The following is a 16,455-nucleotide window of genomic DNA, read 5'->3' on the forward strand; positions in this document are numbered from 1 at the left end:
AACCCAGTGCTGTAGGCTCATACCGTGCACATCAAAGAACAGCAGAACCATGACTTTACATGCCGAAGGAATCACACAGAATTTTTTGGGCGTAGGCAAATTCGTGTCTTTCCATACACTGGACTGTTGTTTGGATTCCCGATCATAATGACAAATCCATGATTCGTCACACGTCACAATCGATGTCAGGAAATCTGGTATCCTCTCCGACATTCGAACGGTGTTCTTGCACGATTCAACTCGTCTTCGCATCTGCTCTTCTGTGAGATTTCTGGGTACACACCTGGCACACATGATGCATTTTTAGTTCTTTTGTCACAATATGCTGAACCCATTAGAATGAGATGCCAAGTGAAGCAGAAAGTTTTGCATAAAATTAACCTTCTGTCATATTGCAACATCTCCACAGCTTTGGCAATGATGACCTCTGTAACCGCGGTGGATGGTCTCCCAGAACGCACTTCGTCAGTCACTCGCATATTACCCTCTTTGAAGTGCTTCCACCACAGAAATACTGCAGCATGGCTAATTGTTTCTCCACCGTAAGCTTGCCGTAACATTTCATGAGTGTCATTTCCGCATTTTCCAAGTTTAGGTTCAGACAGACACATCGCGATGTATGAGCTTTACAATAACCAGTTTAGAGTTGCCATGTCTCATTAGTTTTCAATCAGCCCTTTGCTGTAAAATGTTTTATTATCAAAAACTGTTTTCATGAAGAAGAAGGAATGAAGAATATTTTCTAAACATTTTTATTTGAAACGACTCAATGATTCTTACGTCTTCCATACACGGTAGATCATCTTGATCATTTTAATGTTGGCATTTTCCACTGAAAAATCTTTTCACAAATATTAAAAATAAAAATGGATATTAATTACTTTAGTTTAGGTTGGTCCCGCTACTTTATCCGATTGCTGCTCCCAACACAGAATAATTATATTTGCCACTCATAAAAGTGTTTACAAATCTTTGTGCTTCTCATGTTGCAGAGAAATATTTAAAAGGAGAAACGTGTGTGGTCATTAAAGTACAAGTGAATACGAAGTAATATATAAAGTAATTTGGAGCTTCTTTGGAAAGTTGTCTTGATTTGCGCCTTTTATTTCAGAAGAACAAGCATTTGATAGGTCACCATTTGCATCGGGCATGGAGGCTTTCTCTCCTGTTCATTCCTCAGAGCTGTCCCTCCATGGCTCGTCCTCCTCGGCCTCTTCTAGATCTCAGATGGAACAGATCAGAGTCACAGAGCTGCCTGTCCCTCCTGAAAACATGCAGCAGGTTGAGGGCGTACTTGATCTATGGAGCAGTAACCTGAAGGTAGGTGTCAAATACGGAATTAGTTTTAGTTGAATTTATTTCATTATGATTTTGTTTATAAACAGTATAGTGTAAAGTTTACTTCCATTTGGCAGAACTCATTGCGTATTACTACTGGTCTCCTACAGTCTTCATTTGTCTTGTTTATCAGTCTGCTTTTCGGGTACAGTACTGAGAGGGGTTAGCAGCTGATGAGCTGTACAGGGTCCTATTTATTTTGTATATTGTTTGCGTAAACAAATGATTAATGAGGAGGAAGATTGCCTAAGTTTCAATAACGCTTTTTCCTTTACATTCCCGAAAACCTTTTTGTGTAAAAAAATTATCAAAACAGATGGTAGAAAGACTAAGAGAGGAGGTTTCATAACCGATACACAGTTTGGCTAAGAGTAAATAAAGTTTTGTACACATGACAGAAATTCAGTTAAGCATGAATAGTGTAAAATAATACAATCTGTATAATACATCCCAAGATAGCAACAAACTACATTGTTTATGTTCGAGTAATGTTTTGGTTAATCTGCGTTACATTACACTAACCTTGACCCGAGTGGTGCCATTTTTATCTAGTCATTTAGTTGTGTATAATGGCCTCAATTCCTCTGAAGTGGTTCACAATGGTCAGCCATACACAGTCTGTGCACAGTTGTAATTGTGCGGTGTTAGGGTTAAAGTTGGACTTGGGTACCTTGTTGTGATATACAGTCAGGTGCATAAATATTGGGACATTGACAGAATTTCATATTTTGGCCTCTATTCACCACCACAATGGCTTTGAAATTAAACAAACAAGATGTGCTTTAATTTGAGGGTAATTACATCCAAATCAGGGGAACGGTGTAGGAATTACAACGGTTTCTATATGTGCCTCCCACTTTTTAAGGGGCCAAAAGTAATGGGACTATCAACTCAAAAGCTATTTCATGGACAGGTGTGGGCTAGTCCCTCGTTATTACATTATCAATTAAGCAGGTAAAAGGTCTGGAGTTGATTCTAGGTGTGACATTTGCATTTGGAAACAGTTGCTGCCGACTCTCAATATGAGATCCAAAGAGCTGTCACTATCAGTGAAGCAAGCCATCATTAGACTGAAAAATCAAAACAAACCCATCAGAGAGATGGCAAAAACATTAGGTGTGGCCAAATCAACTGTTTGGAACATTCTTAAAAAGAAAGAACGCTCCGGAGAGCTCAGCAACACCAAAAGACCCGGAAGACCACGGAAAACAACTGTGGTGGATGACAGAAGAATTATTTCCCTGGTGAAGAAAAACCCCTTCACAACAGTTGGCCAAATCAAGAATACTCTCCAGGAGGTAGGTGTATATGTGTCAAAATCAACAATCAAGAGAAGACTTCACAAGAGTGAATATAGAGGGTTCACCACAAGATGTAAACCATTGGTGAACCACAAAAACAAGAAGAACAGATTTAGAGTTTGCCAAACAACATCTAAAAAGACCATTACAGTTCTGGAACAACATCCTATGGACAGATGAGACAAAGATCAACTTGTACCAGAGTGATGGGAAGAGAAGAGTATGGAGAAGGAAAGGAACTGCTCATGATCCAAAACATACCACCTCATCAGTGAAGCATGGTGGTGGTAGTTTCATGGCGTGGGCATGTATGGCTGCCAATGGAACTGGTTCCCTTGTATTTATTGATGATGTGACTGCTGACAAAAGCAGCAGAATGAATTCTGAAGTGTTTCGGGCAATATTATATACTCATATTTGATCAAATGCTTCAGAACTCATTGGACGGCGCTTCACAGTGCAGATGGACAATGATCCGAAGCATACTGCAAAAGCAACCAAAGAGTTTTTTAAGGCTAAAAAGTGGAATGTTATGCAATGGCCAAGTCAATCCCCTGACCTGAATCCGATTGACCATGCATTTCACTTGATGAAGACAAAACTGAAGGGAAAATGCCCCAGGAACAAGCAGGAACTGAAGACATTTGTAGTAGAGGCCTGGCAGAGCATCACCAGGGATGAAACCCAGCGTCTGGTGATGTCTATGCGTTCCAGACTTCAGGCTGTAATTGCCTGCAAAGGATTTGCAACAAAGTATTAAAAAGTGAAAGTTAGATTTAGGATTGTTTAGTTTGTCCCATTACTTTTGGCCCCTTAAAAAGTGGGAGGCACATATAGAAACCGTTGTAATTCCTACACCGTTCACCTGATTTGGATGTAATTACCCTCAAAGTAAATCTGAAAGTCTGCAGTTACAGCACATCTTGTTTGTTTAATTTCAAAGCCATTGTGGTGGTGAATAGAGGCCAAAATATGAAAATTCTGTCAATGTCCCAATATTTATGCACCTGACTAGTAGAAATATGGATCCCCGTAGTATCTTTAGCAAATTTGCTACGTCTTCAGTTAAACCTTTGTAGACAGTTTGTACACATGGGTCACTATTTATTTTGACATACTGCGTGATCCAACACCCGTCACACAGGAGTAGCTCTGAGTCTTGATATATTTGCGCGGGGTATGGGGGGGTCTGGGGGCTGATGACATCTGTTTGAGAATTGTTTTATTTTCTTGTATGAATCTATCTTTAATGATAGCTGTCAGCGTCCCCCTTAGACTGGCACATTTATAATATGAAGTGATTAGCACCATCGCAGTGTGTGTATATGTCAGTCCTTGATGGTCAGCTCACCCTTGCCACCTAGTAGTGGGCATGATCATCCAACCGTGGTTATTGGCTCTAAATAGCCTGCTCCTCTCTGACTGAAGCTGTAATTCCAGTGTACATTTGCCTCAGTCTTTTTATAACTTAATTATATACATTTCTTTAGACAAATGTGCTGGCTGAATTAAACAATTGGAGACTGACAATAATTGAGAAGCACAAGTTGGAGATGAAAAAGCAAAGTGAGAAGCATGCAGAGCACATTACTCATTTCAGCAACCAGATAGACAACCTTCAGGGCTTACTACAGACCTATGAGACTTCCATACACAGGAAAGACGAGGTAATGTGTTTCCGACCATTCCCTAACTCTGTCCTCAAGGCACCCCAATTGTTCAGAGATATCCATGGTTGAGCACAGGTGGTTAAATCAAATTGACTGAGGTAATTAAGTCACCTGTGTTCAAACATGGATATCCTTAAAACCTGGACTGAGGATGCCTTGAGGACTGCGTTTGGGAACCTCTGCCATATGTACTAGTTTGTTTGCCATATAAATTATTTATCATTGCAAATACAGTTCACATATAGTCGCATACCATGAATTCAGTTTATATGTTTGTGACACATCCAGACTGGTATTAAAATGCACAATATGCTCTAATAATCTGGCGATAGTCTCTGCAATAACCGGCATTGATGATTCTATTATTTTCTACTTCAGGGTCCATAGGGTATCCACAGGATACCTTGGGGGTATAGGTGATGACGTCAGGCATCTGGCACCATAGAGTTAAGTTTTCAGTCCTCCCAGGATGCACTAGGGTCCCCCTCCTATACCCCGCCCCCGAGCCAAGGCATCTCAGTTTAGTTTGGTGCCCGGCCGGAGTCGGATGCACCTGTTGGAGTGGGGGCTAAGAAGAGCCCCTGAAGTTTTCTTCAAGCAGCTGTGGCTGCACATCTGGAAGTACAGCATGGACAGTCAGTCCTGACGTCCATGCTGTCTTCCCTACACCCCCGCCGGTACCAGAACGCCGGTACTGATCCGGGGATGCTGGTAGGCATCTGGGGTCACAGCTAGCGGTGACCCCAGATGTTCAGGACCATGGCCGGAATCAAGGGGGACAGCAAGGTAAGCAGCGGGGTCCCGCGGTGGGTCCCCGCTGTTACATGGTCCAGAGTCCCCAGGCAGGGGGCTCCCTGGGGACTGGCTGCAGCGTGGAGCCAGGTATATAACCTGCGCTTCCACTACCCCCCTAGGACAGCGGACCGCAGCAGAGCGGTAGCGCTGCGGCGTCCCGGGGGTTAAATGCATGCCAGGGGAGCGCGCCTTCCCTGTCTCACAGCCGGCGCCTCCCCCGCTGCACACAGCCCTCTGCACACGCCGACTGGCCCTGTGGCAGCGCTCCTCCCCCAGCCAGCCTCCTCTAAGCTCCTCGGCGGCCATCTTCACAACCGCATGGTGAACGCTGCTGGAAGCCTGGAATCAGAGGCATCGTGGTCTGGTCCCCCCGCATACCTCTCCTCCGCTGTGGTCAGGTCTGTGTATGCAGCGCTGTGTCCTACCGGACTCTGTGTCTAGGTAGTTGAGAATCAGCGCTGATAGTGCAGGAATTGATTTTTCTTTGCATTGTATGTGACTGTGCTAGCGCTGCTGCCTGTACTTTACTTCTATTACTGTCAGCCTTATTACTGTCCCTGTCTTTCTGCTAAAGCCCTCGTGATGCGGTGCTGCAGGGTGGTCTCTCACTATAAGAACAAGTATTGTTGAGAGGGTTCACATATTATTATTATGTCTGAGAGTGATTTCCCTGTACAGCTTCGGTGTGCTACGTGCAATGCACCTATAGCGTAGGGGGAGGGTAGCGCGGAAGGGCTATGCCGTCCGTGTTATTTATTGGCGCGACCTATTACGGTCACAGCACCGGTACAGGAGCTGCCCTGGGCTTGTTTCGCCAAGGCGCTTACTACCCTCGTGGGCCAGTTAGCTCCGCAGCCTCCATTCACTCAGATGGGATTGTCCCAGCAGTCAGTGGTGTCGTCACCCATGCAGGGTTTCCCGAGACAATTAATGGTACCCCACGGTCTCCCTATTTCCCCTCCTCTGGTCTCTCATGAGCCTGCGTGTGTTAATTCGTTAACAAGCTCTGTACAGCAGTTGTCAGACGTGTTGCAGGGGGAGTCTGTGATGCGGCCCCACAAGCGGTGGCGTCTCAGTCCGCTCCTTATGAGGATGACGACGGGACGTCCGATGATGGGGAAATTCTGGATCTTTCTGACCAGGAACCTCCCCGTCCTAAAGAGTCGGACGCTAAGTCTAAGGAGTATATACCTGGCCTTATTCGTGCAGTCCGGACTGCTTTAGTTATTGAGGATGAGGAACCTCCGGTATCTAAGTCCAAATACGCCTTTTTCAAAGAGGTTAAAGGAGATGCCACAGTGTTTCCTCTTTCGGGACAGTTAGTTGACCACCTAGAGGAAGCGTGGAAACAGCCAGGCAAACGATATCAGCCTCAAAGGCGTTTAGCAGTGGCGTATCCGTTTGCGGACAATTATTTTGCTAAGTGGGAATCACCTTCACAGGTGGATTCTCATGTGACACGCCTTGTCCGTAGTGCCACGTTACCCATGCCATCCATGTCCTCCCTTAAGGATGCTACGGGCCGCAAGGTAAAGATCTGCCTGAAGTCCGTCTATTCCCTTGCAGGGGGGGCAGCACGGCCAGCTATGGCCATTTGCTGGGTCGCCAGAGCTATGGAGTGCTGGGCTGATACGTTGGAGGCGTCCTTCGATCCCGACTGCTCGGCTGAGCAGGCGGAGTTGATAGGCAACTTATATCAACAAAGCGGCCTTAGATATTAGTACCCTGGCGTCTCAAATTTCTTCGGCAGCGGTGGCTGCTCGTCGCACTTTGTGGTTGCGATCCTGGAAGGCGGATGCTGATTCCAAAAAGGGTTTGGAGGCATTGCCTTTTAACGGAGAGGTTCTCTTCGGTCCGGACCTGGACAAGATTATAGCCACGCTGGCGGCAGCTAAATCAGCATGTCTCCCGTCGGCTGCTGTTCCTTCTGGTTCAGGTACATCGTCCTTTCGGGCTTACAGGGCCCAGGGTAGGCCTAAAGCACAGTCTTTTCCCCGTCAGGCTGGCCCCAAAAAATCGGCCAAGCCCCGGAAGCAGGCCTGGAGTACCAGACGTCCGGTCCCTAAGCCAGATGACAAAGTGGGAGGCCGCATGCTGCAGTTCGCCCGGTGTTGGTCGGTCACCACGACAGACACTTGGGTTCTCGAGGTGGTCTCACACTGGTATGCCCTCTCCTTCCGGCACAGACCCCCGGCTCGATTCTTCACCACGGGTCTACCACCAGACCGGAACAAAGCCACGGAGCTGCGGAAGGTTTTGCACACTATGCTCCAGGCTGGAGTTATAGTGCCTGTTCCATTCTCCCAGAGGGGCCAGGGTTTCTATTCCAATCTCTTTTTGGTGCAGAAACCCAATGGGTCGTTTCGTCCGATTCTCAACCTCAAAGCTCTCAACAAATCTTTGCGGGTACCGAAGTTTCGGATGGAGACCCTACGGTCCATCATTCTGGCGCTGAAACCTGGGGACTACATGGTGTCATTGGACATACAGGACGCTTACCTGCATGTCCCTATTCTTTTGCGCCATCAGCAGTTCCTCAGGTTTGCAATCCGCAGCGACCACTTCCAGTTCCGGGCGTTACCTTTTGGCCTGGCGACAGCACCACGTGTTTTCACCAAGGTGATGGCGGTCATGGCGGCTTCCCTGCAGCTGCAGGGGGTCCGCATGTTGCCATACTTGGATGACCTTCTATCAGTGGCAGGATCTCCGGAGCTCCTTCTGCGCCACTTGGACCTGACCATTGCGCTACTGCAACGGCACGGCTGGTTAATAAACTGGCCAAAGTCCACCCTGGTCCCGTCTCAGCGGATTCTGCACCTCGGAGCCTTATTAGACTCGGGACAGCAAAGGATCTTTGTGACGGGGGGAAAAGATCTCTGCCTTACAGTCGAGGGTGCGCAGTTGTCTGCAGAGCCGCCGGGTGTCTCTACACTCGGCGATGAGGTTACTTGGCTCCATGGTGTCGGTATTCGACATGGTGGAATATGCCCAGTTTCACTCCAGACCTCTGCAGCACCTGATCCTGTCCAAGTGGAATGGACTGCCTCAGTCTCTAAAATCCCAGACGATAGTGCTCACTCCGGAGGTTCGCCTGTCCCTTGCCTGGTGATTACAGACGACCCATCTCAACAAGGGTCGTCCGTTCTGGGTGGCGAATTGGGTCCTGTTGACGACAGACGCCAGTCTTCGGGGCTGGGGAGCAGTTTCGGGTCCACACTTGTTCCAGGGCAGGTGGACTCTGGCAGAAGCGGAGCTTCCAATAAACATCTTGGAACTCCGAGCGGTGTTCAACGCTCTCCAGCAGGCACGTCGGGTTCTCCAAGGTCACCCAGTGCAGGTCCAGTCGGACAATGCTACCACCGTGGCCTACATAAACCGGCAAGGAGGAACCCGAAGTCGGGTGGCTCTCGTGGAGGTGTCTCGATCCTGGTATGGGCGGAGCGCAATCTTCCGGCCATATCAGCTGTCTTCATCCCGGGAGTGCTAAACTGGGAGGCGGACTTCCTCAGTCGCCAGGACGTTCATCCGGGAGAATGGTCCCTGCACCCGGACGTTTTTCAACTGCTGGTGGACAGGTGGGGTCTTCCAGAGATCGACAAGTTGCCGGTGTACGGGTCTCGCACAAGAGACGAAGAGGCGTCTCTGGTGGATGCTCTGTCCGTCCGGTGGACGGCCCGGTTTGCTTACCTCTTTCCGCCGGTTTCCCTTTTTCCACGGGTAATCCGGAAGTTCAAACAAGAAGGAGGGACGCTCCTGTTGATAGCTCCCGCATGGCCCAGACGGCACTGGTTCTCAGACATTCAGGGTCTGTCCGTGGACAGTCCTCTGCGGTTGCCGATACGTCCGGACCTTCTGTCACTGGGTCCTTGTCTTCACCCGGACCTGACTCGGCTGTCTTTGACGGCGTGGCTGTTGAGACGGCCATGTTAAGGTCCAGGGGGTTTTCCAGCTCTGTAGTGCGTACCATGTTACGAGCTCGGAAGCCGTCTTCCGCGAGAATATACCATCGCGTGTGGCATACGTTCTTCCAGTGGTGTCGGCCGAGAGGTTATGCACCGCGGGAGTTTCGTCTGTCTCGGATTCTCGCCTTCCTGCAAGCAGGACTAGACCATGGGCTTCGCCTTGCTTCTTTGAAGGTGCAGGTTTCGGCCCTGTCTGTCTGGTTCCATCGTAGGATTGCTACAATCCCGGATGTGCGCACCTTTATGCAAGGTGTTCTACGCATTCAGCCACCCTTTGTTCCACCTGTGCCGCCTTGGGATTTGGCTGTGGTCCTGAGGGCTCTCCAGGGACCGCCGTTTGAACCACTGGGCTCAGTGGATCTTAAATGGCTAACAGCTAAGACTGTTTTCCTTCTGGCCATAGCTTCGGCCAGACGTGTTTCTGATTTAGGGGCTCTTTCTTGTAGACCCCCTTTCTTGATTTTTCATGGCAACAGGGCAGTGCTACGCACTCGTCCTGAGTTTCTTCCCAAAGTTGTTTCCCAGTTTCATGTTAACGAGGAAATAGTTGTTCCGGCCTTTAACTCACCTGGCCTTTCAGTGGGTGAGGCCACTTTGGATGTTGTGTGGGCCTTAAGGACTTATGTTGACCGCACTTCTTCGTTTAGGAAGTCGGACACCTCGTTTGTCCTCTATGGCTTCCGTAAAAAGGGTTGGCCTGCTTCAAAGCAAACTTTGGCAGCCTGGATCCGTATGGCTATTTCTGAAGCTTATCTTCATGAAGGTCTGCCGGTTCCTCCTTCTGTGAAGGCTCATTCCACTAGGTCTGTGGGTCCTTCGTGGGCAGCTCGACGTGGTGCCTCTGCAGTCCAAATCTGCAAGGCTGCTACGTGGTCCTCTGTCCATACCTTCGTGAGGTATTACAGGTTTGACACCTTCGCCTCTCAGGATGCTTCCTTTGGGCAGCGGATTCTCCTTTCAGCACAGGAGCGTCCCCACCCTTAAAGGATACTGCTTTGAGACATCCCCAAGGTATCCCGTGGATACCCTATGGACCCTGAAGTAGAAAATATGAGATATGGTAAGAACTTACCTTTGTTATCTCTATTTCTACGAAGTCCATAGGGTTCCACAGGACTCCCGCCCTGTCGCACCTGTGCTGCAGATGGGCTTTACTCTGGTCACCGGTTTTTCCGTCTCCCTCTGGTGAGAATGTGATTCTTGTGTGTGTCCAGATCTTTCTTCTCCTCCTCCAGCCTATGGCTTGGTAACTAACTGAGATGCCTTGGCTCGGGGGCGGGGTATAGGAGGGGGACCCTAGTGCATCCTGGGAGGACTGAAAACTTAACTCTATGGTGCCCGATGCCTGATGTCATCACCTATACCCCCAAGGTATCCTGTGGAACCCTATGGACTTCGTAGAAATAGAGATAACAAAGGCAAGTTCTTACCATAGCTCATATTTTTTTATAGTTATTGCCTTTATAGTAGTGATGTTTTTGAATATTTGAATATCTATCATTACTTTATTCCTGGAAAATGAGATTATATTGTAGAGCAAATTGCATTGTCGTAAGGTAGGTCAGTGACCACCTACTTTGCATGCTGAAAAATAGGGCAAGGGTGCACATATCTTGGGAGCGGGCAGCTCGTGAAGCTTAGGGCAATCCCTAGATGTGTCTAAAAACAAAAATTAACAAAAAAAAATACTACTAGGCTTAACTTTGGTAAATGATTCTAGTAATGTATTAATCTAGTAATAGATGCATATACTTCTTAGCTCCTTAATCTGTGCGTGATCAGTGTGATCGCTCCCCCCGCACAGGCAGAGGAGAGGGGACTGCTGCTGCTGCACAGCAACCGGAACCACCCTGGTCCCACTGCAGTCTAGCACAAAGCAGTGTGCACTGGGCTGCTGACAGGTAGGAGGGAGGGGGGGCGGCATCTGACCCAGGCCACAGCTGAGACCCTCCGAGGGTAATTAGTACCCACTCCTCCCTTATCTCGGCGTTCCTGCCAGTGAACCGGTAACAGGATCATGGGTGCTCAAGGCTCATTGATGCACATGGAAATCGATGACTAACCCATCTGGTCCTATCTCACAGAAGAGCTCCTGTAGCACGAATTGCTGAAAAAGTTAATACTGGCTATAAGAGAAATGTATCCAGCACACACAGTTTACATACACATAGCCGCAGGCCAGCCAGAGTGCCCATGCTGACCCCTGTACAACGCCGAAAGCGCCTACAGTGGTCATCAGAACTGGACTATGGAGCAATGGAAGCTGGCCTGGTCTAATGAATTGCGTTCAAGCTGGCAGGGGCAGTGTGATATTCTGGGCAATGTTCTGCTGGAAAACCTTGGGTACTGGCATTCATGTGGATGTTGTTTGACACAAACCACCTACCTAAACATTGTTGTAATCCACGTGCATCCATTCATGGCAACGGTATTCCCTGATGGCAGTGGCCTCTTTCAGCAGGATAATGCGCCCTGCCACACTGCAAAAATTGTACAGGAATGACTTGAGGATCATGACAGAGTTCAAGGTGTCAACTTGATCTCAAAATTCCACAGATCTCAATCCGATCTAACATCTTTGGGATTTGCTGGAAAAACAAGTCCGAGCCTCGGACTCCCCACCTTGCAACTTATAGTACTTAATGGATCTGCTGGTAACATCTTGGTGCCAGATACCACAGGACACCTTCAGAGGACTTATGGAGTCTATGCCTTCATGGCTCAGAGCTGTTTTGACTCCCTAAGGGGGACTTGCACAGTTGGTTTTAATGTTATGGCTGATCAGTGTACATAGATAGATAAAATATTCCATAGACAAAAAACCTTACGGTTTCACATGTCCCATTAAGGCTTCTTAGACATAATCTGAAATTTCACAAAACCTACTGAATTTCTGCCACTCAAACTTAAAAAAGCAATGAATTGTGTGTATTGGAATGAGCACACAATTCTGTGAATTAGCAGCTCCACTATTTTGCGAGTGACAGCAATCTCACTCTGAGAGTGCTGAATCTGCAGTTAACCACAGGGTGTGATGACATGCAATGCCTGTATTGCGCAAGGAACACATCCATTAAGGCGTCAGCCTTAATGATCAAAATTTCATTGCTTTTTTTAGTTTGAGTGGCAGAAATTTAGTATATTGTGAAATTTCAGTTTATGTCTAAGAAGCCTTAATGGGACAAGTGAAACCGTAAGGTTTTTGGTCTATGAAATTTGATTGCTTTTTTATAATTTATTAACCACCAGTGATGGGAGCAGCAAACCGGGCCACCTGCAGGGGAGAAGGGCAACAAAATGGTACACTAGCACTGGTGGTGTAAGGGACAGCACACAGGAGGTGTTTCGGGGCTGCAGAGGGAGAGACTGCTGCAGGGGGCAGGCTGCAGGCCTGCCGGGCAGTGGGACAGTGCACAGGGGCATAAGTGGGGGACAGAGAGGCTCACTGGTGCTAATTGTCCCTGCCCTGAACTGCTTCTTAAGGCCCCTACACACGGAACGATGTGCTCACGATGCGATATCGTGAACAGTTTCCCTTGTACTCTCCCCGGCACTCCAGGACACAATATGGGGCTTCAACAGCACATTTTGACATAAGAACTATCGTGCAAGATCTAATGATAGCCGACGGATCAGTGAGATATGTGATGCAGGCATGTGAGGGGGAAAAAAAAAAGTGGCTTCCAGGTGATTGGCTGCATTGGACAACTTGTCCACTTCTCCAGTCTTTTCACTACTTGATAATGATACATCGCCCCATTAGACACTAACTTAACTTCTGACTGGTGCAAAAGCATGCAATTAGAGAGCATCGCTGTCATAGACAGCATGCAAAGTTAAACACTTGCATAAATGTAGCACAAAATTCATGTTGCTTTAGAGCAACAATGCCAAATAAAGGGTTAAGGCACCGTCATCGTGTTTGGAACATGAATCCTGCCTACTAATAGCCTCTAAAATAATTCAAGGGGGCCTATATTATTATTGTCACCTTAACCTCTGTGGGACTAGATTACTATTGGCGTAACATTTTGTTTTATAACATTCCCATGGTAAGTCACATGTAAACCCACTTCCCGTATTTGGCAACAAGCCAGTTACTTGTAATCTGAGAGGTATCTTCTTGATGAAGAATCATTAGCAGTATTAATCTTTTCATCTAAGTAAGAATAAAGGGCCTTAAACTGATCATATATGGGTTATAGCTTACTTATTATATGTAGCAGTTAAGAAATGGGGATCACTTTCCCAAAAACAGCCCATTACCAAAAGCCTTGTTCAACCATGAGCGGTCAAGGCTTGGAGAGTGCATGTATCCATAGCTCTTCTACACAGCTCAATAGACACACATCTGTTGAAGGTATCCAGTCACATGTTTGATAGCTACCATGTCAAAACTAGAATGTCAATGTGGTAAAATGTGTCGACTAGAATGTCGACATGCCGACTGTTAGGGTTAGGCGCCGCCAGGGAGAGAGAGGCTCTTTTCACACAAAACGGTTTTGTTATGAAAAAAAAAAAATTACTTTTTTCTGTCCAGACGATCAGTCCCTTTCTCACACACCGGTTTTGTGCCGTGTGTCATGTAATTGCCGTGTGATTCAATCTCTTTTCAATCTTTAAAACTGGAACCGTGTACGGCAGCCGTCCTAGTCAGTGGTTGTCACAGCTGTAACACAGCGACCGTTTTTCGGGTTGGAATCGGGGAACCGAGATTATCCAGCATGTTTGATCTTTCCAATTCCTCCAGTGTCAGCAGAACAGGGAATTGCCCGGATACAGGCTAGATGTATGGGCCCCATAAGCTTTTGAGGCATTTTCCTGAGATTTCAGTAGCAGTGATTTCTGTAATAGCAGTGTGTGTACACAAAAATGTGTATATCTACTGTACGTATTAATGTAAAGCAAATTATTTTGACATGAGGTAGAACATTCTTTAAAATTAAAAGAACATGCTGTACTAATGGTGTTCTGCTGTGTCTCATTTATCTTTGTCTTGACATACCACTTATGATTAATGTGCTCACATTGTGATCGGTCTCTGGATGAGTACAGTTCTGATCAGTGTGGAGAACATTCAGATAAACAGACTCATGGGTTTGACATTAAATATCTGTAAAATAGAGAGTATATTATTAATTCCTACACTTAAAAAATGTAAAGTATGGCATACTAGTTGCTTGTGTGAAGTGATCCTATAACACAGCACAGTCTAAAAGTTTGAAAACTCAGGGTTAGGTCTAGACTGCTAAATAGCCCCTCGGCCAGAAGCTGACATCACGTGCACCCAAAAACACTGTGCTGTAATTTAGCAATACTGATGGGACAGTCCCTGCTCTCTGCGGACAAGGGCCTAGTATGCCAGACTTTTTTGTAACAGTTCCCATTAAAAAGATATGTTTTTTTTGTTTTCTGTACTGCCAGTTATTCATTCCATTATGTAGTTTTGTTGGCTTTAACATTATTCAAGAATGTACAAGTTCTTTGGTGTCTTGATAGGCCGCATTCTACTGAATACTGCCCACAAAATTTGATAGCAACATTTCCACTTAACCACAGCAACCAATCAGCAATTCGCTTTTAGATATATAATGGAAATTATACAATGAAAGCAAGTGGTTGATTGGTAGAAAATGTGCATTTAACCATTGCAACCAAAGTGCAGTATTACTAATTGAGCCCTATTGTGTGTTGGTGTAGAGAAGGTGTTTTTTTACCTTTTTAGCAAGAAAACCACATTACTCAAGAATCTCACCTATGGTAAAAAAATGGGATACCTGCTGCAGTTTAAAAAGGGGAGAATTGGTAACCCCACAAACAATATATCTAACCAATAAACTGCGCTGATCAGTTACAGTTTAGTCAATACATAAGAACAATCTAGATTTATTAAATTTTCCAGCTACTGTATATAGCTGCATTCTAATGCTGGCCATACACGCTACAATTATCGGGACGATCCGCCCGATATCGGCGGATCGCTGCGATAATTGTAGCGTGGGGGGGGCGACCGAGGGTTAAATATTGCTCGGTCGGGCATGCTGGATTGTCCGATGCGATATTACCCGGTAAACTGTCGGCCGCATCGGGCAGTGTATGCCCAGCGCAGCCGACAGATAGACATTTCCTGTGTTCCTTCCTACGGAAGGAACAGGGAAATTTCTCCTCCCCCGGTGGCGGAGCGCAGATGTCGGGCTAATACACTGTGAGATTTCTCTCACAGTGTATGCCGCGGACATCTGCGGCTGGCAGCCGGCCAGATAAAATGTCTGTCCGTCTGACAGACATTTTATCTGGCAGTGTATGCCCAGCATAAACAAGAGACTAGCCAAAACAATAGATACAATGTATCAATTCTATTTCATAACATATAACACATACAAGAATAAATGGCAATATACAATAAATGCACACTTTAAACTGTCATGGTTATTTGTGTCTGACAAAATAGTACAAATCCTTTCTGTAATTTGTATACTGTGTCCAGATAAAAAAAACATCAAATATGGAAGCAGGAGTAGTATTTAATTATGTCCGATGTTCAAAGGATTAAATTGTCCTTCAGAATTATTTTGACCGTATACTAGTCAAAGGTCCCATATATGTAATTGATTTGTCTGCTCTCCAGAATTAAGCCATGGATGGTAGAGAACCGGGCTGCTACGGAACTCGGTGTATGCGCAGCAAGCTGGAGCTGTAAGGTGCTCATTAAGCTAGAGGAAGTAATAGCGCTGCGGTAGCTGTCAGCTTTCAAGCTGCTTGTCCCCTCAGTCCCTGGGCGGCTTACATCAGTTGGGAGATCTGCTGGCCATGGGTATTGGTAGCGTTGCGGCAGCTGTCAGATTTTTGGATGTTCGTTTCCTCGGTCTCTAAGTGGCTTACTTCTACTGAGAGACCCGCCGGCTATAGTGGAGGTCTCTCAATTCCTTTCGCCGATATTTAATGTAGACAAACTTCTCGGCAAACTGGACACAGGAAAGGAAAAATATAGGATAGCAACACGTTTCATCCACGTCTGGACTTTTTCACGCTTATTTGATGGCAACATTTCCACTTAACCACAGCAACCAATCAGCAATTCTCTTTTAGCTATGTAGTTGACGTTCTACAATGAAAGCAAGTGTTTGGTGGAAAACGTGCATTTAACCATTGCAACCAAAGTGCAGTATTGATAAGTGAGGCCTATTGTGTGTTGGTGTAGAGACTTGGCGTGGTGGAGAAGGCATTTTTTGCCTTTAGCAAAGCACAAATGGCTGCACTCAAGAAAAATGTTTGTAATATACAGATGTGTCCTCATCCACTATTGCTGCAGTCGCGCTAAACAGGCCTCAGCCTGCCATGTCCCACGCGAATCATCATCTTTTTCGTCAGAAAATGCAGCTGTTACAA

The 16,455-nt window shown here is 46.4% G+C and overlaps 1 protein-coding gene across 5 annotated transcripts in view; it reads left to right on the forward strand.

The window, feature by feature from the left end:
• The window catches only part of POC5 (POC5 centriolar protein), a 64,985-nt gene that overhangs the window by 20,637 nt on the left and 27,893 nt on the right, over positions 1–16,455 (forward strand). For 3 of the 5 annotated variants that reach the window (XM_088443685.1, XM_088443687.1, XM_088443688.1), the window contains exons 5-6: positions 1,112–1,320; positions 4,130–4,306. In XM_088443685.1, the coding sequence (XP_088299811.1) occupies positions 1,112–1,320; positions 4,130–4,306 (386 nt within the window). The remainder of the gene's footprint in view (positions 1–1,111; positions 1,321–4,129; positions 4,307–16,455) is intronic. The other 2 variants (XM_088443686.1, XM_088443689.1) reach the window with 2 other exon arrangements.

This window comes from Taudactylus pleione, unplaced genomic scaffold (genome assembly GCF_031769625.1).
Source record: "Taudactylus pleione unplaced genomic scaffold, aTauple2 ptg000333l, whole genome shotgun sequence".
Classification (NCBI taxonomy): Eukaryota; Metazoa; Chordata; class Amphibia; order Anura; family Myobatrachidae; genus Taudactylus; species Taudactylus pleione.